Here is a 20,545-nt window from a genome sequence, read left to right on the forward strand (position 1 = left end):
CATCCATCAGTTTCTGCTCCCACAAGAGTGTGCATCCTGTGAACCCTCCTGAACTTTTCTATTAAAAGTCTCTTTCAGATAATTCCCTGAATTGAATCACCAAATTTATATAAATTACACAAAAGGTGACTGCCAGGATACTTCAGATGACGGGGAAATTCACCTTGAAGAAAATGTCTTACAGAACAACTTGAAAGAATTATTTTCTGAAACATAATTTTTCTTCAGTGTGTTTTGATCATAATTAGGAATATAACTGTGGAGATAAAATGATTGGAATAAAAGACATGTGAATACACTTAGAAATCAAAAATTTGGGCTTTTCTTCCCGGGGTTACCACTGATATTCATTTAAAAATTAAATGCTATTTCATCGATACCCCGTAACTGTTACTCAAGGAAGAGAGCTCTTCTGTCTTTCCATCTTATGGGAGTTTTATTTCAAATTATTAAAAGTCTGGTTCTCTATTATTGATGCAATTATATGCCCTGGAACGGTGCATTTTAAATGCACTGCAGTGTATGTCAGCTTTGCTGTCAGTATTATCCTCAAGAAATTATCGATGAAAAGTGAAGATGTCGGGGTGAATTTTAAAAACAATCCTCGAGAAGGCATGGGTAGCCAGATACCCGCAACAAGAGTCCGCGCTTGTTTGGGAGGGTCAGGCTGGTGTTCTGTGTTAAGTGGCTTTCTGTTTGTCATTGCAGCTATGAAGTCTTACACGCCGTATTTCATGCTCCTGTGGAGTGCTGTTGGGATAGCCAAGGCTGCCAAAATCATCATCGTGCCGCCAATTATGTTTGAAAGCCACATGTACATTTTCAAGACGCTGGCCTCGGCCCTGCACGAGAGAGGCCACCACACGGTGTTCCTCCTGTCGGAAGGCAGAGACATCGCTCCGTCGCACCATTACAGCCTCCAGCGCTACCCAGGGATCTTCAACAGCACCACCTCGGACGCTTTCCTGCAGTCCAAAATGCGGAATATCTTCTCCGGGAGACTGACAGCCATCGAGCTCTTCGACATACTGGATCACTACACCAAGAACTGTGACATGATGGTCGGCAACCGCGTCCTGATCCAGGGCCTGAAGAAGGAGAAGTTCGACCTGCTGCTGGTGGACCCTAACGACATGTGCGGGTTTGTGATCGCTCATCTGTTAGGGGTCAAGTATGCGGTCTTCTCCACGGGCCTCTGGTACCCTGCTGAAGTGGGTGCTCCTGCCCCCTTAGCTTACGTCCCAGAGTTTAACTCGCTCCTCACAGACCACATGACCTTGCTGCAGAGGATGAAAAACACCGGCGTGTACCTCATTTCCAGATTGGGGGTCAGCTTTCTGGTTCTTCCCAAATACGAGAGGATAATGCAGAAGCACAACCTGCTGCCCGAGAAGTCCATGTACGACCTGGTGCACGGCTCCAGCCTCTGGATGCTGTGCACGGACGTGGCGCTGGAGTTCCCGAGACCCACGCTGCCCAACGTCGTGTACGTGGGAGGGATCCTCACCAAGCCGGCCAGCCCACTGCCAGAAGTAAGGTTTGCTGCACTCCTTGGTCATTTTGTTTTTCACGGTGAAGGTCAATTTGTCGATTTCGATTTGACGAGAGCGTGGATTGGTTTGGGTTTGACAACTAAGGCTCCTTGTTGTGCAACAGTCCTAGGCCAGGCAGGTTCACGGTTGATGTGAGCAAAGGGCGAAAGAATCTTGGGGCCTCAATAGCTCTGACAGCCCTTAATGGGGAAGCAGGGGGCCTGATACGCAGGCAGAGCAGCAGGCAGGGAGGCAGGCAGCAACCGACCCCCCTAGCCCCTGCGACCTCCCGCTTCCCAGCCCAGGTGTCCGGTCAACATTATAGGTGCGCATGCCCCATGCGCACGGCACGTGCTTTTTGCACTGACACCCTATCAGATGTGGGTAAACAAACCTGGGAGGAAAACAGAGGTGCAGCTGTGGCCACAGAGACTGGTGGCAGGAGGCTTTTGAGCCCAAGTTACTCCATGTTCCTTACACCACTCCAGGAAGCAGGGAAGACACAGACACTGCCAAGTCCCTTTATTTGTGGATGCCCCACACCCTGGGAGGTGTTCTGTGCGCTGAGTGGCCGCTGCTGTGTGGTCATAGACTGGAGGAAAAATAGCTTTCTGATTAAGTAATAACCGCTGTATGTGAGGAGAATGTAGTTAGATGATCCAGTTCAATGATCGTGATTTTGCTCTGGATTAAAGACAGAGTTACCTTCTGTTCCTCCCCGAAGAACACACTCACAGGCCTCTGTGTCTGGATGGGGTTCAGAGAATTCCAATAAACACAAAGCTGGTGAATGGATTCTGCGTTAGGCAGTCACAATCACTGCGGAGTTCACGTCCAACAGTGAAAATGAGGCCCTGCCTTCCACCAAGCTCGGCGGTCACGTCATTTTAAGTTAGCAAGCAGCGTCTGTTTTCAAGAAATCACGCCTCATTAGATTTCATCTCAAAGCAGGGATCCATGGCCCCTTAAGACATGGTGTCTCCTCATTAAGTGAAACCTAAATTTTGTTTTGGTTAGTTGAGCTGTCAGTGAATCCTTTGTGTACTGTCTTCCGTCCTTGCTGGGTTTTTATAGGTACCTCGAACAAGCACCTGCAAGTCCGTGGTCTTTTGGGGCCTCTAAACTCGGGTTTGCTCTGGGTTTAATCCTCCAACACCTGGCTGCATTTGCCCGGAAGTAGAAGACCTAATCCGTGATTTTCTTTCTTGAAACTATTTCTGCCCTTAAACTTTGAAAAATAGTCACAACAAGCGCAAAATGGCTCATTTCTACCCCTCTAACCCCCCACCTTTGATAAGCCACACAGCATGTGAGAATATAGTTCCTCTCCCGGAACCCAAGCTTATCGTTTGCTCTAAGGCGCACTCTGCCCATTACTTTTGCTTTACTTAACTGTTTTACTTTAAAAGCCATCTTTGAGTGGTTTCTGGGGCCGCGTTTAAAGCCTTGCTCTGTTTTCTGACGGGTCATAATTCCTGCTTTGACACTGGTTGCCCCTGCTTGGCGGGCTCCCCTGCGCTGTTATTTCTCTTTGGGCTTCGGTCATGTTTCTTGTGAAAATGTGCTTATTTACAGTCATCCCTGGGGCTGTGACAGTGAAGTCCCTCACGCAGACCAGACCCACGTGGCCGGCCGCGTGTTGCACGCCTGGACCTAGAGTAGCGCGCGCTGTTGCCAGTGGACGTCTGTGAGGCTGTGCGTGTGAGGGCTGTTCCGTGTCAGTGCGTCATTTACTGACGCCTCAGCAGGGAATATTTGGAACAGTGTGTCTTATTACTCTTTCAGATATGCCTCACTCGGGTCAGGTTTTATGTGCTCAGAACACACACGTGTCTGTTGGGATTTCTGTACTAGATTTATTGATGTGATAAACTGTAGCTGAGGGTTCTAAAGGTCAGTGAGTCGCCCCAGTTTTTTAATCATTTATCGGGCATGGCCGTGACACTGAAACAATAGGGCCCAGCAAATGGCCACTTACACACCATCCACTAATAACAGCGTGATTGTTAATTGTCGTAGCTTACACTGGCGATGGATTAGGATTTCTAGATGTCTGGAAAAGATTTGACAGTGGGATTTGATTTCACAACCTGGGGTGAAAGGGCAGAGAACTTTTCTAAAAGACATTTTTTTTTTTTAGATGCTTTCTTCATGCTTGAGCCTAAAGAAACTAGAAAGCAGCTAGCTTGGCTTCATTCATTTTATTTTTTCAGTCTCAAAATATAGAGAATAGTCCATTCATTTGTCACATTAGAGACTCCGAGAGTCTGATCACAGTGAGAGTCTGTGCAAAGTCAGCAGACTGTTCTGTTGATTTGGTATTTTGTCTAGATGACTGTATCTCTGTCACTCATTTTACTCATTTGCACATTTTCAGGGGTTCACCTAGAAGCCATTTCTTATTACATATGGTAGTAGGAAGCTGGCATCCCCAATAAATAAAAGAGGTGTCAAAGCTGAGATAGGGGACCAGACTCCATGGGGAGGGAGGCCGTAATAGACTTGATCCAGGATGGTAGCAAATGAGGAAAATTGTTAATAGTACCTTATAGATGTTATCCTATGAACTATAACATACTCAGTTCCCCCTCCCCCTTTTTTGTAAAGGTTTATTTATTTATTTATACAAGCACTGGGTACTGTCAGAAGCGTGGGAGGGTGAGAGGATTCACCAGAGTCAGAGTGGGGAGCAGAACAGGCCGACTGACGAAATACACCGCTGAGGGGAGCAGCGTGCAGGCAGGAGAGGTCTTCACGCCATGTGGGACCCTCGCCCAGCGGCCGGGGATCGAACTGGCGCTGCAGAGGCTGCGGGCAGCTTCGAAACCCAGAGCTCAACCGCGGTGCCACCGGGGAGGCCCTCAGAGCCCCTTCTTAAATTGGTGCAATTTAGTTTTAAAATGCATGCTAGTTTTCTGCTTACCTTGTCATGCTGTCTACTACCTGGCCGCCTCCTTGGGGGTCCCAACACGTGTGGGTGAAGGTCTGGGTGGGTTCACAGCCATGCGGTGGCTTATCTCCTCTCAGTGCACTAGAGATCACAGGTACCAACTAGAAACAAAATTGCTGAAGGCACAAAGGTCTGTAAAATAATCCTTGATTCTTTACTTATTAAATGAGAATGAAATAATAACATCTACCAAGAAGTGATTATAGCTTCTAGTAGTTTTATTAGAGGGAAAGACTTAATATGCCACTCAAGGACAGTACGTTGACTTAGGGAGTCTATTGATGATTAAAATCAATCATGGGCTTCAGGTGATCTGTTTTAGATGATTTTCCATTGACCAAGATAGTCTAACCTTGCCAGATGACTGTTTTTTTCCACTTTTCAGCTTCTCCCGCCTTGACCTATAATCACACCTCGTGATTGTACCTTAACTGTTGATTTTTCAGTTGGCTCTTGCCTTAACTGGACTGTGGAACCCTCAAATGGTGGATACCCCATTTATTCATCTTTATTTTCTGAGCACCTAGAAAATGGTAGGCACTTCATAAATGTTAAATATTAGGTAAACTGTATTAAACAGAAAGAGTTGCCAAAAATAGATGGTTCAGCTAGTACAAAAATATTGTTAATATATAACAGTTATACATTCATTCCAAATTTATGTTCACATACCACCCAGCCACTAAGCAACCAGACTTTCTGGGTAAGTTATTTTAGTGAATTAAAATAGCTGTCGAATGCTACTGACTTGAAAAATGGAGGGCAGTGCAGTCAGGTTGGCTTTCACACGTGAGTTGGGAGGTCTGGCACTCATGGAGTGCACCTCAGAGGTCCTTTATTGCCAGACTGAGAGTTATGGGCATCTTCATTTCACCAGTTGTAGAGACCTTTTTATTTTATGGAAACTTAGTCATGGAGAGAGATTCAGGTAAGAGATAAGCAGAGATAAGAAAGAGCTCAAGGCCAAGGACAAGATCCTAAGATACTGTCGCTTTGTCACTGGTCAGAAGTCCTTCACGGAGAGAGGTCTTGGGGGAATCAGGAGACATTTAGCTACAGATTCGTTAGCTTAATCCCCAGGGGCAGTTGAGGGTCTGAGAAGAGGAATAAAACTAAGAATTTAGAAAACTTAAATAAGAGACCAGGAAAAAGACTAATCAATACAAAATCAAAATCAAAATCAACAAGCAACTATAGGGTCTCCCCGGTGGCACAGTGGGTTGAGCGCAGTGCTGTGAAGCTGTCTGCAGCCTCTGCAGTGCCTGTTCGATTCCTGGCCAGCCAGGGAGCAACACACATGGCACAGCAGACCTCTCCTGTCACGCCCGCTGCTCCCCTCAGCAGTGTGTTTCGGTCAGTCTGCCTGTTCTGTTCCCAGCTCTATCTCTGGTGAATCCTCTCACCCTCCCACACCTCTGGCCTGTATCCCAGTGCTTGTATAAATAAATAAATCTTAAAAAAAATAAATTTAAAAAACAAAAAAACAAGCAACTATAAACCAGAGACACACTGCGGGAGGGGGAGAGGGGAGGAAGAGGCGGGGAAAGGAAGGACTAGAGTCAAAATAAAGTGGGGTGCAATTGTATGGGGAATATAACCAAAATGAAAATGCATACATTGTGCAAAGATGAAAAATGATGTAAGAATTATATAAAATAAAATATTAAAAATAATAAAGCACAACTTAAAAAAAACGTAATTAGCATGTCAGAGTTACTGAGAGCATTACAAATAAAGATTAAGGATCTCATAAAAAAAAAAAAAAATAAGGGGCCTCCCCTGGTGGCGCAGGTGGCTGGCTGAGTGCCGTGCTGTGAAGCTGTCCGAAGCCTCTGAAGCGTCTGTTCGATCCCGGACAGCCGGCAAGGGTCCCACATGGTGCGGCAGACCTCTCCTATCTCGCCCACTGCTCCCCTCAGCAGTGTACTTCGTCAGTCTGCCTGTTCTGTTCCCCACTCTGGTGAATCCTCTCACCCTCCTGTACATCTGGCCTGTAGCCCAGTTCTTGTATAAAATAAATAAATAAATCTTAAAAAAAAAAAAAAAGACAGAAAACAGCGACTTTTTCTGTGTTCAGTTTTCAGGGATTTACCTGGAAGCCATTATTTGTTATTACATATGGTAGTGGGAAGCTGGTATCCCCAATAAATAAAAGGGGTTGTAAAGCTCAGATAGGGACCAGACTCCAGAGGGCAGCGGGGGGCACTAACAGACTTGATCCAAGATTGTAGCAGATGGGGAAAAGGAAGGCCATTGGTGATAGTATATCAGATCTGTTATCATATGAACTGTAAAGCCAGAGTCGAGATTATAGCCAGTGGACCGCATGGATTATAATGTCTGCTTTTGAATAAGTATCATTTAATCAAAATATGCATCCCTTATAACTGCTTTCTTATTTCAGATGTCATCACTCAAATATATTTTATAGAATGTGTTCATCTCTATAGTACTGCTATTTTTAGAGGGTAGCTGTGTGCGGTCAGAAAATTGAAAGCTCTAATGTTTGCAGGAGAGTAATCATTTAATTCCAGCGACTAACTCTGAGCTTAAATATTCACCACAGCGTGACTGTCAGGCACAAATGGTAGAGCCCCTGTGCCAACTCATTCATGTATAATATTCTTGCAAAAGTATGGCCAGCCGATTCTGTATTTTGTCTTTACTTGGTGGCAAGAAACCAAATTACCTTTGCTAAGCGAATCTATCCAGGAAGCAAATCAGGCTCTGCTAGAACCACCAATAACTCACTGTTCAGTCACTGAGATAGTAATTTCTATGCAGCTCTGCATTTCTAAGTTGCTTATCAGTTGCTTCTGTAGGCTTCAGGGGCTTACAAGGATTTTCAGTCATGACAAGAGACACAAAAATAAGGACATACTCAAGCAAACTTATGTATAATCGATAGTTCAGGGTCTCACCTGAATTTTAACCTCCTCTCTCTCTCTGCTAAGTATTTAAGCTTCAAGATGCCCTGTGGGATTGCTCATTTGGATATCAATTCAAACACTGGCAATGTCAAGAGAAATATTTTTAGCTGATCATTTCTACAATTGATAATTTTTGTAGTTGCTGCTGGCACCATTTTTTTTTTTTTTTGGTATGATATTCTTTACAAATACTCTTGTTCCGAGCCAAAGGGTTCTATTTTGAAATGAAAGTCCCTGCTGTCAATGAGGCTGTCAGACGGATTCCTGAACACACACTTGGACAGAGAGGAAGGAATATGAACTCCGAGGCATCAGGGGCATTGGAGAACAAACTGCCTATTTCATAGTTGTGTTTATGGAAGTTTTTATACCAACTTTCCAGGGGCTGTGGCAAAGTCGCAAAGTGGAAAAACATGGACTTTTTCTGCCAGATGGTCTTGGCTTTTAGTCTTGGCCCTAAGAGGACCTTAGTGGCTGAAGGAGGCAGCCGCTTGAGATGAGGACGGAGTTGGTCTCTGAGAGCAGCACGGGCAGCCCTGGTGGCCACTGTTGCTCTCCTTCGGTACTAACTGGTTATTTGCGATGAGCCGTGATGATTGCAACGCTCCCCCCTGGATGTTTTCTTCCGGCGGGCAGGAGAGCTGCCTCTCCGACTGCTCTAGCTTTCTCCAGTGGTCGCCTCCGGGTTCCTGGTGCTGTTTCCTCAGAAGTCCATGACTTTCTCGTCAACATGGATTGTAGATCCCTCAGCAGGTCTAGGATGCAGCCAGTAATTTGTGACAAGTTCTCAGGCAGTCCATGTGGCCCATAAACTTTAATTTCATATTATATTATGTAACATATTTTGAATGACATTGATTTTTTTTTTTTTCAGCTTATGGTAGGTTTTCTCGATTCTGGAAAATTCTTTGCAGTGTAAATTGTACCTATGTGTGTGTGTGTGTACATGCTACAGGAACTGTACATCTGGAAAAGTCATTCCCTTATAGTTCTGTTTTCTGAATTGATAAGTTATCAGCATTAGGAGACAGATGTGAACAGAATAGCCATTGTGTACCCTCGTTAATAATAGGTATCTTCTTCTGAACTAATACCATCAACTCTTCTACTTCCATTTCAACATTTTTCTCTTTTTTTCAGCACTCTAAAATGGTTTATCTGCTGTTAATATATGGCATTATATCAAAACAGACTGAATTTCTTTTTTTTTTAAGATTTATTTATGCATACAAGAACTGGGGTGCAGGCCAGAGGTGCGGGGGTTAAGAGGATTTACCAGAGACAGAATGGAGAGTAGAACAGGCAGACTGACTGAAATATACTGCTGAGGGGAGCAGCAGGCGAGCCAGGAGAGGTCTGCTGCGCCATGTGGGCATCTCCCTGGCTGGGGATTGAACTCATGCTGCAGTGGCTGCGGACAGATTCATAGGTTGCATCTTAACCCTTGCACCACCAGGGAGGCCCAGCAGGCTGATTTTAAAGTCACGTTACACACATCCCTATTTTATGAAATCCTAAGTAGTTTATATACTGAAATTATTTCTTTCTTAGCTGTCGTGGTAGCTAAGTAGTAAGTAGAAACTTACTACTCCAGTAGCAAGTAGAGTGTCACATACTTCATATAACATCTCATAGGTTCTAACCACCACTAACATACTATACAGAAATAATAAAAAAGAGAAAGGTTTTATTTTTCAGTCTTAGACTTTGTATCAACTTGCTTACTCTGGAGATAGTTTTATTCTGTGAGAACCATTTTATCCTTTTACTTGGAAGCCAGGCCTCTTGGAAGTTTGCTAACTCTGAACATACATATAAACAAAACCCTTTGTCCCTCCCTGATATGTCCTGTGTCAATCTAGGACAAAGTTGGTCTGTAGTGGGTATATTTGTAGACCCCCAAGAAACCCAAAAACCCAAAACTGGAGAAATAGCCAAAGAGAAGTAGGCACTGAATCAATGGGACAGAGGTTCTCAGGCACTTGCTTGTCCACAGTGTGTTCTAATTGCATCTGACATCATGGCCTACAGGAAACTCCTGCAGACCGCTGGGAGAGGTGGCGGGGCTCATGTGGGCTGCTCTTGCCCTGTTGCCCCTCCTCAGTCACAGGAGCTGGGCGCCACCCTCCAAGTGGCGGAACTGTGCAGGCCAGAGACCTGTGGATTTGTGGCAGAAGGCTCTACTCCAGGCCTTGAACACAGAGACACTGCCTCCCGGAAGCCTTCTCTGCAGAATCAGTCCCCATTGTGCTACCAGATGGGGCTCCCATGCCCGAGTGGAGGCCTCGTGCCTCCACCACCTTCTTGCTTGCTGTCAAGGCGGTGCCCCTTGTTACAACGGGAGCCACTTTTTGGAGGAGATTTGGAATTCTGATTCCATCAGCATGAATGTAACTAGCCTGTTAAAAGAACATCTATTCTAGAAAGGGCTGTGAGACAGAAAATTGCTATTAAGTGAGAGAGATGGCTTCCTTTTTTCCTAAAAAAGTTTGTGTACTTTTGAGAAGAGCCCTGTTTTGTAACTTTGCCAGGCAGGGTAGGTTCACAAATAGTTGTAGCAGTTTGAAGGAGAATTTGGAGTCCTTGGCATCATTGTCTCAGGTTTTAATGGTAAGCAGAGAAACAGGCCAGCAGGGAGACAGCACTTGGGGTCCCCCGCGGATCTCTATACGCTCTTTTGTCTGATGTTTTCGTGTGAGCTTTTTTACTCATAGCCGAGCCGTGTGCTGTCTGTAACTCCGCCCTTGTATCCCCAACCTCCAGGCTCAGGTGTACACACTTGCTGACGTGCACAGACCCATGCTTAGGTGCCCACAGTCAGGCACTCATACCCGGAACCCGCACACCCTCTCCATTAACACGATCAAGGCCGCAGCTGATAGCCACAGAGGCCAAGGGTGTAAAAGCCTGATCAATTTCATGTACCCTACAAATCCCTGTAAGGTAATTATTTATGTGTAATTAGTTTTTTTTTTTTTTCTTATGGGTGGCTTTTTCATATGTGAGTTCTCAGGAGAATTATATTCAGATGCAATATGCCATGTTGAGGATGTCATTTTCTCTTAATTTGCTCTTGTTTTTCCATCTAACTATATAATATAGTACAAATAAACTTCTCAAAGTAAGCTGAACTGATTTTGCATCCCTTTGCATATAGCAACTACTTAATAAATGGCTATGGGATTGAATTGTTTATAGAGAAAAGATCTCTTTTAATAACAGTTCAAACAATTTCATTTGCCAGAATCTGTAAGGAAAACATTGGGTTGTGAAAAGCCAAAAACTTCTCAGTAATAGTAATGGAGGAAACTCTTTAGATGAGGGTTCTCAGCTCAGTCTTTTATTTGGCTTTCCTTTTCATACCTAGTAGTGCCACAGGCTGCAAATACAGGTTTCAATATATATGTCTAACTAATACATTAATATGTTATTAATATGTATAATTAATGTAATTTCAAGTTGTAAAAGCCTATGCATTTGCCCAACTTATTTTGCAAAAATGGGATAAAATTCTTTTCACACTCTCGATTCCCAGAGCTTTTAATCAGTGAACAAGCAGCTGAAGTGGCTTGAGGCTAACTAAATTGCCTATGATTAAACCCTTGAGGCTAACTAAAGTGCCTGTGATTTTCACACTAGACCTAGGAGCATTTTCCTCGACATTTTCTTTTGTTCCGCAAAGTCCTCTTAGAATTTTTTCACATGTGGCAGTGAAATGGCTTTGCAAATCACAAAGGAACAACCCCTTGTGAAAGCGATGACTACCTATTTCAATATATAGCCAGTGTGTATTTATTTTGTGGCAAGTAGGCTGCAGACCCTGGGCTGGTGATGTTAAGTCTAAGTCTTGGTCTGGCTGTGTCGCTTTCTGTCTACTGGGAGAGAGGATTGATAAAGATGTAAGCAGATGAATCAGATGCTTCCTTTCAATACTGAAGGGCAGTGGTAGCGCCAGCTGGGGGCAATGATAGGGATTAAAGAGCTTCTCAGGTGACTGAGTGGGGTCTCCTGGGAAGGTGGAGCCAGCCAAGGAGCACGCCCTCCGCCAAGTGAAAGGAACTTGGAATTTGAAGATCCAAGGAAGTTGAGAGGGGGTGAGGAGCTGAAGGCATGGGCTAGCACCGGGTAGCCACGGTGAGCGTGGAGAAAGGTGTGCCCATGATCACACCAGAGCAGGCCCTTTGTGCTCTAAGGGGTGTGGATCCTTGAAAAAGTTGCAACGTGACTGGATTTGCTTTTGGAAAGAATCATGGTTGCTCTATGCAGAAAGCATTGTAGGTGAGGAAGAGAGAGGACAGGGTGAGAGGATGTGCCAGAGCTCAGAAATAAGCAGGCTGGTGGATGTGGAGGTGGTGAGCAGGGGGATGATTCCAAGTGTAGGTGGGAGGTAGAATTCACAGAAGAGGTTGAGTAAGGAGGACAGGGGCTGTAAAACAGCCAATTTTCTGTTTCATCAACCAATACATGGCCTTATCTTGCTGGGATTTCCTTAAGAAATGATCAGATTTTCGAGGGTAAGTGCCATGTTGACTTTGGGCTACACTGACTTTTCCAAGCCTGTGGGGGTGTCAGCAGACAGGTCCAGTTAGTATGGTCTCCTTGCACAAGGATTGGCAGTGGTCAGGATTGAGTATTCAGATGGGGAGTTATCTTCCAAGAGATTGTACTCAAGGGGTAGGAATAAAGGAAATCACAGACGTGCAGAAAGAGAGGAGGCCTTAGGTTTGGACCCCACACCATGCAGAGGCTGGAAAGAGGAAGGGACACCCCAAAAACTCTGAGAAGCTGTGCTCTAAGTATGAAGCGGAATGCTTAAAACCTGAGCAATTTGATTTCATTTTCCTCAATGTCACATGTAGTCACATAAAACATTAGAGTAATAAAAAAGGAGGGAATTCCCCCCCACTATGCTACTGAAGCTGGGGGGCATGAAATCTTGGCTTAGTTATAAACAGAAATAGAGGTGCAGGGTAACCCCCCTCTATGTCACCCAGCACCAACCTGTCTCCTATTAACAGCACCTACCAAGCATTGCATTTGTGGTTTTGTTCTTTTTTTACAATTCAGTTGTCCCAATTAGGTCTTAAATAACTGGTTTTGCAAATAAAAATCAGGTGAGACTTGTGTTTTGTAGCTTTATGATTTAAAGGGTAGAAATTTATGTCATTTCGTTCTCTTCAGTTAAGATAGAAAAGTCCCCATTGTTTTCAACTAATTAGAAGCAATCGGTGCTTTAAAGCCATAAAGAAGAAAGTTAGGTGAAGATACCAATTGAAGTTATTTGTCTAGTAATTTATATAGAACTTATTTTCAGTGGAATGCAAGTTTTTTTTTTTCCCAAAAGGCATATGCAGTTGGTGTAATCTTTGACTATAACTTGATTTTTACTTTCCAAATTTGGTTAGTAATAAAGTTAAAATATTTTAAAGATTAAGAGGATTTAATGGAATCATAGGTGATATGTTCTATATGTGAGTTGAACTAAATAAGCTACTTAGCCTTGGCTGGTTTTTCATTTAAATCTAAAGACCTTTTCAACAGAGAGGACAAATATGCATAGCTATTTGCTTTATCAACCTCATCAGTGCTTATATTGATAACTTTACTTCTCTCAGCTGCATAGGGCCTCCCAAGTTTTATATCCAGTTATTTGAGTAAGTACTTTTGTTTTTCTTGTTAAAAAGTCAGTATTAGGCACTACTGGTTACTACCAGCTGAAGCCTCACACAGCTGTGTATTTAGCATTTCATCGTGCTAAGAATTGCTAATTAGAACATCAAACTGGACAAAGCTTACACAGTGGACTTGATACAATGCCATTTTTGTTTGAGAAACATAAATAAATAATCTTGACCCATTTGTGCTTTCACTAATGAGCATTTGTGCCGAGGATGTAAAGCAGGCAATCGAACAAAATGTCTTCACCCGCTGGGAATAATTTACCAATATTATTCTTTCACAGAAATCTATAATCTCTTTAAAATACGGTCAGTCTTGTCCAAATTGCCAAGATTACATGCGGCCTTTCACTTTATCATTTTTCCTTTCTCTGCTCCCTTTCAGCCCCCTCTTCAATGGAGGACCCCCCCAACCAAACCGTGTACTGCTCTCTTTCCCCTCTCTTTGGTTGTCCTTGTTTCACCCCCTCCCCACTCTGGCCCCTGGGGCCAGGAACCCCACTACAGCACCTACAGCCAACCCCACCCTGGCTCAGACTGCCTCGTGCTCCAAAAGCCCCTCATCCTTTCTCAAACCACCTGTTTCTAAACCTCGACTGCAGTTACTTGTAGGCAAGATGAGCAGCCGAAATTTGCTCAGTGCTGCGTCAACGTTGATAGCAATTGAGAGTATTACCTTTCTAGGAGGAGCGAATGTTTTATACTGAAATCAGAAGTGTGGGGACAGTCAGAAGAGTCTGTTTTGCAGCAAGATTAACCTGGTTAGCAAAAGACAGGGGCAGTGGTTTCCGGGGTTCAGGGGCACACTCTGGGTGTTCCTTTCACCCACTCAGATGGGTAATTTTATTTTCTTTATTTGCTCAAAACTACCAAATATGCCATGGATCATTATGCTCAGGCCTTAACAGAACACGTTGAAATATCTAGGCCATTTATTCATGTATTTCATAAATATCCATGGAGAACTTTCCTAAATCTGAGACTATGTGCGTTAGCAAAGCAGATTAGCAAAGCAGAATTAAACCCTCAAGGACCTGAAGTGTGGAGGGAGAGGTACTTAACTTCTAATCACGTGAAAGCACCTTCGAAGTGCTGTGGAGTTAAACACAAGCACGTGGAGAGTGTGGCGCTGGGCTTGGGGTGGGGCCATTGGAACCTGTTATCTGAGTGTCCTGCCTCCTGCCTCTCGGTTGGGAAATGCATTACTGGGGGATACGGCCCTCTCACAGCCAGATCCTCTGAGGGAACCCAAACTAAAGCTCCTTGAAAGGAGTAGTCAGACCAATTTGAGGGGTACTCCTCTATTCCCTCTCTTTCCCTCCACCCACCCCCCCATGGGCATCCTCACCGTGGTCTGTGAGGGTCACCGAATCTATGCACTTTCCCTTTCGAAAGCTCCTTGGATAAGGAGCAGGGTCTTCCTTCTGCCACGACTGGGACTGACTTTGTGGGTTATTCTGATCCATGATTCCTGCTGAATGTTCCCTCCTTAGTGGAAGGTCATTCCCTCCCACTAGCTGCTTGCTTGGGTGGTAAATTCTCTTTGTCATTTAGCCATAGTCAGGCCTGGCTGTCATGAGGTCTCTCACTGCAGAAGGCTTTGTAGCTTCCATCCCAGACGCCCTGAGGGTTCCCAATCCTCACAGACTCCTGTAACCTTTTGGGGATCTGGGCTGAGAACATTCCTTCATCCACACAGTAAAAGAAAGTGCTCTGTCCTTGATACCTGGGTGCTTGATTTAGTCACTGATTCACTTATGGAGCCGTGTTTGCTGAGCTCCTACCATTACCATGTGCTGGGCAGTCCATCAGATGCCAAGAATAAAGAACAAAACGTCTCGGTCCCTGAGGCCCTGCAGCAACCATGTGCCACCTCTACGGGTCACAGTCTGCAGAATCCCAGGGCTGGTACTACGTGGAAAGAAAACCCAAGTGGGGCAAAGGGAAGTCAGCCTGGCGCTCTGCCACCCTCTTTATCAGACTCCATTCACTCATTTTATTCGTTCACCAACTGTCAGCAAATATTGATTGTTAGGCCTTCTAAATGCCATGGCCAAGGAGTGTACTAGCCACACCCTCCATGAAAGGACTTGGAAGAGCCTGCCACCCCTGAGGCTGATCTGACTTCAGCCCTGGCTCTCTTGCTCAATCTGCTGGACTTCTCCTATTTTCTGAGGCCCCGCTGAGGTCAGGAGTCAGAGTGGGGCCACATGCCAGGAAGGGCTTCTCTCTGGGCTTGCTTACCGTGGAGTGAAGCATCCACGCCCTGTAAGCTTTCTCATTTCTTGGCGTCATCTCTTCTTACCTCCGGCTGCTCCGTGAGGTTCCAGTACAGTTCCTTCAGGAAATGTCTTTTGGAGCTGACCAGTGGATGTTCGGTACCTCAGCGGGCACAGGCTGGACCACAGAGCAGTCCCGGCTCCATTAGGATCCGTTTCAGGTGCTTGGGGGCGTATTTTAAATCCTCTGAACCTCACCTCCCTTATCCATTGAGATGGTGAAAATAATTATGTTGCAAAATTAGCCAAAGTAAATCTTAAAAGTCCCAGCACACGTAGACTTATTTGGCTTGTTGGGAGAAAATGGGTAGGTAGCACAGGTGAGCAGCACGCGGGAATGGAGGGGACCAGGCAGGACACAGGTGGGTGATGTTACTTTCTTGTGGTAGTGACTGTATTTTCCTTTCCACTGTTATGATCTCATAGAATCATAGTTTTTTTATAAAGGAATACTTAAACATTTCCTGTGCATTTTTATTCCTTCCCCAGGTCTCCACTGCCTGCAGCCTCTGCAGTGCCGGTTCGATCCCCGGCCACCAGGGAGGGTCCCGCATGGGGCGCAAACCTCTCCTGCCATGCCCGCTGCTCCCCTCAGCAGTGTACTTCGTCAGTCTGCCTGTTCTGTTCCCCGCTCTGGCGCTGGTGAATTCTCAGGAGGAACATTTCTAGCTATTGACTCATGTGGATGCTAGCTGCCACCCAAAATTAATAAATAAGATACAATTTTTACGTGTTGAAGTAAATATAGGCAGCTCTCCTGCCTGCCTGTGAATATGCAGGTGCCTCTGTTTCTCTTTCTCATTTTCCTAATCAACCTGTCCTTTCAAATGTAAAAAAAAGGTTACACACACGCACACACCCACACGCACACACACACATATATAAATGCCCTAGGCCCATCTATTGCTGAATTTTATTTAATTCAATTCAAAGTCTGTCCTAGAAAATGTCACCACACGTACAGTACAGGATATTTTCACCTTAAAGGTAAAGCCCTGATTTTTGTGACACATTTATTATTGTTGTCAATCTTACAGTAAGTTCTGTGGAGGATTTTTTGAAGGTCACTGTGTTAAAAAACTTGACAGTCAAAAATGTAAATTGAATACCTAAAATTAACAGCCTTTACAAAGGTAAGGAGGACGTTGGAATTAATTCCTAGCGCATCTTTGTCAGCAGATAATCGATGGCTGAAAAGGAACCACAAAGACACTATTGCTGATGCCATGGCTGTTGTCATAGATAACGTTACCTTGACAGACAGCTTCGTTGTTAGTCTGTGCCTCCCCTTTCCGCCAGCCTCGGGAGCATCTGTCCCTCTCTGCTCAATCTTATTTTGATTTTATTTCTAAGACAAAGCAGTGCTTGAATTTGGATTATGTGAAATTTTGATGTGGCAACTGTCCTCAGTGACCTAATTACAGATTCCAGTTCTTACAAGTAGTTAGAAAGTTGTCACTCTCCACATATTACATCTAAATGGTCCCCTAATATGCCAGTTTAAAAAAGAGACAGACTTAACCATGTATGTTTATATAAGTGGGGTTACACCAAGATTAAGATCCCAAATGTATAGATCACATTAACTGGTTCATAAATTTAGAGATTAATCATCAAAGAAAGTTAGGAAAATGAGAGAGGAGGCTGGAGAAAACATTTTTATTAAGTTTTTTTTTCTTTTTTTTTAAGATTTATTTATTTATTTATTTATACAAGCACTGGGTACAGTCAGAAGCGCGGGAGGGTGAGAGAATTCACCAGAGCCAGAGCGGGGAGCAGAACAGGCAGACTGACGCAGTACACTGCTGAGGGGAGCAGCGGGCGGCAGGAGAGTTCTGCGCGCCATGTGGGACCCTCGCCCAGCGGCCGGGAATCAAACCAGCACTGCAGAGGCTGCGGGCAGCCTCGCAGCCCAGCGCTCAACCGCTGCGCCACCAGGGAAGGCCCATGCATGTGCTTACTTTTGTAAGAAAATGCCTAACAGTCTTCCATGGCGGCTGTTCCATTTTGCTTTCCCAGCAACAATGAAAGAGAATCCCGTTGCTGTGCATCCTCGCTGTGTACTTTTGCCTTTACCTGTTGTTAGCACATCCTTAATTGCGTCGTCATGGTGATATGTGATGCAGATGCCTTTTTGCCATCTCTGTGTCTTCTTTGGTGATGTGTGTGGTCAGATATTTGGTTGATTTTTAAATCTAGTTTGTTTTCTTCTTGTTGAGTCTTCAAAGTTCTTTGTATATTTTAGATCATAATCCTTTATCACATCTGTCTTTTAAAAATATTTTCTCTCAGTCTTCGGCTTTTCTTTTCTTTTCTTTTTTTTTTTTTTATATAGAGGCATGTTTTTTTTTTTTAATTTATTTGTTTGTTTATACATGCACTGGGTACAGTCAGAAGCGCGGGAGGGTGAGAGAATTCACCAGAGCCAGAGTGGGGAGCAGAGCAGGCAGAAGGAACGAGATACACTGCTGAGGGGAGCAGCGGGCGGCAGGAGAGGTCTGCGCGCCATGTGGGACCCTGCTCTGGTGGCCGGGGAGCAGCCGGGGATCGAACCGGCGCCACAGAGGCCGCAGGCAGCTTCGCAACCCAGCGCTCAACCGCTGCGCCACCGGGGAGGCCCTTCGGCTTTTCTTTTGTTGTCTTAACATGGTCTTTGACAGAACATGCAGCTTTCCTTTTCAGTGAAGTCCAGCTTATCCATTCTTTCTTTCATGGATCATACCTTTTTCATCATCATCATCATCATGGCTTCATTCATCCCATTTTCCTGAGTGAGGTTCATAGCACTTCATCTTTAAATAGCTTCTTCATGCCAAATACTGAGCTCAGCATTGCCCCTCCCCCCAAAAAATGTTTCAGTGAATTTTTGTTGGGTGTATGGATGCATCTGTAATTTTTATAGTAGCTTGTTAAATAGAAACTAATGTTAAAATTTATACATAGCAGAGTTACAGAAAGGCAATCACTTTGGCTAACTTTTAGGTCCTTTTCCTTAAGTCCATCACTACGTGGAAGCTGCATGTACACAGCGAGTGGTTTCTTGTTTTGATATTTTTACTCGTCTTCATGGTGCAGGGTGGAATGCCCTCTGAGCAGAGCTGGGGGTCGTGACATCTGTGTGCTCCACTAAGACCCACATGCCGCTGGGAATGAGGAGTGTGTGCACTTCCCCTGTGGGGATGTGTGAGGGGGACTGAGAGCATCGTGAATACATGACCCACGGCACACGGAGCCTGTATTTTATTATTTACTCATTTTGTAGTCAAATAAAATCCTGGATGCTTATGATTGACTGAGGCTGTGTGTCACCATTTTAGGGAAAGACATTATTTTCTTGAATCCTTCCCAGGAGTGAGACTTAGTCTGTCTACACTGTCAGTCCATTTTTGTCATGAGTCAGAATTCAATAAGGTTATATTTGCGAGGGACAAGCAGTGGACACAATTAAAAACAAAACTCCTTTGGTGGTACTGTAGGTGGATTAATAGCTGTGCACTTAAATGAGAGACAGGTTTGTTGTAGGAAAGAAAGCAATAAAAGGAAAACCAAATGTTTGGTCATTGGAAAACTGGTTAAGATTTTTTTATCATGTTTTTCTTCCCTTCAGAGAACTGCAGAGGGAATATCATACAACTTTATCTTTTCAATGAAATTATATTTCATTCCATTGAACATGTCTATATAATACCCACTGAGCAAGTTAAAAAATTCCTAACTACTTGGAATAATAACTTTTAACTTATATAACATTATCCTTCTGAAGAACTTAAAATACGTATTACCTCATGATGACGATTTTACTAACATTGTAGAGTAGAGGACACTGGACCTTCGTGCTGGAGTGGAGCTCAGTTCTCGGGTTCTGATTTTACTTCTTGTTGGCTTCTGTCTTGTTTCAGTTTCTTCAGCTGTAAAATAAATTATAGGGCAGTATCAATTTAGGTCTGCTTCACGATTAATGATGCTGGGATGATGTTGGATTTTCAGGTAGAGACTCCTGGTGACTCGGGTGCTAGAGATCGCTCAGTAGTCTGGGTAGGGCATTATCGTTTTAAATCATTATAGTTTTATAGATTTAAAAATTTTCATTATGTTAATTTGCATTGCAGCCTTCCTCAAAAACATCACAGAAAAAAATTCACTTGTGAGATAGTAGGAATGTTACATACAACCAGCCATAAACATGGACCTTCATCTGAAGTCTCCTTGTTTGCCTGCCACTTGGTGATGGCGTCACCTAGGATTATGTTTTAGGCAAATATCGGAAAGCAAGTAGCCAGCCGCAGTAGAAGTTCATTTCTGAGTCATGTAAAGGAAGTTCTGTAGGCTTTTAGGGTGGGGCGACGACTCAAATGTAGGCAGGTGCCCGCCCTCCGCTCTGCTGTTGTGGAGAGCAGCTCCAGCCCCCGAAGCCCACTTCTGACCTCTGCTTGCATCTCACTCAGACACTGGCCCATCCGTGTCTCTGCTCAGCTTCAGCTCAGGCTGCATCACGTGCCCAAGAAGCTGGAGTTGTAAGGAAGTGGAGGGGATGGATATTACTAGGCAGTTAGCAGTCTCTCCTACAATGATTGACTGTACCTTTGTGTATTTCATTTTTTTCAAAGTTAACTGCTATATTTATGTGTTCAAATGAACAGTCGATGATCATGTAGTTAGCGTGTTAAATACCAAAAATTCAAATGAGTTCATTTCAAAGACCTATTTGACTTTGTTTAAGGATTCACGGGCTGGGCAGCATCCTATCTAGAGCAAGTGAAAGGTGCTTCCAACTTTCACTTGTGCCAAGTGAAAAGGTTTTTATAGGCAAAGAGAGAGCAGGATAAGGGAACAGGATACTAGTTAGGGTCAGCTAACCAGCCTATGGGGGATGGGAAAAGGTGCAGATGGTCTCATGTCCCTTCAGGGAATGGAAAAGATGATCGCATTGGTGCCAACCAGAAAATTCCATGCTGGCCAGTTCAGCATATCCCTGGGGAAGGTTGAAACCAGTTAGGTTAGTCTTGGGGTTCACGCCACCCCCTCTATTTGGGACTCTCGCCTGCTTTTTACTGATCTTACCGCTTTAGAGCATGCATTCCCTGGTCTACCTCACGTTTTCCACTTCAGGAAGGAGAGATTTCCATGTGATTTCTTAAATTCAGTGACCAGTGATTGGAAAGGGCATGCCGGTTGT

General features: G+C 44.3%; 1 protein-coding gene across 1 annotated transcript in view; it reads left to right on the plus strand.

The window, feature by feature from the left end:
- Positions 1–710: 710 nt before the first annotated feature.
- Positions 711–20,545, plus strand: part of UGT8 (UDP glycosyltransferase 8) — a gene marked incomplete at both ends in the record, with an annotated part of 36,441 nt that continues 16,606 nt past the window's right edge. Inside the window, one exon of the mRNA XM_084252212.1 lies at positions 711–1,532. Within this exon, the coding sequence (XP_084108338.1) occupies positions 711–1,532 (822 nt within the window). The remainder of the gene's footprint in view (positions 1,533–20,545) is intronic.

The sequence above is a fragment of the Talpa europaea genome (assembly GCF_964194135.1).
Source record: "Talpa europaea genome assembly, chromosome: 13".
Classification (NCBI taxonomy): Eukaryota; Metazoa; Chordata; class Mammalia; order Eulipotyphla; family Talpidae; genus Talpa; species Talpa europaea.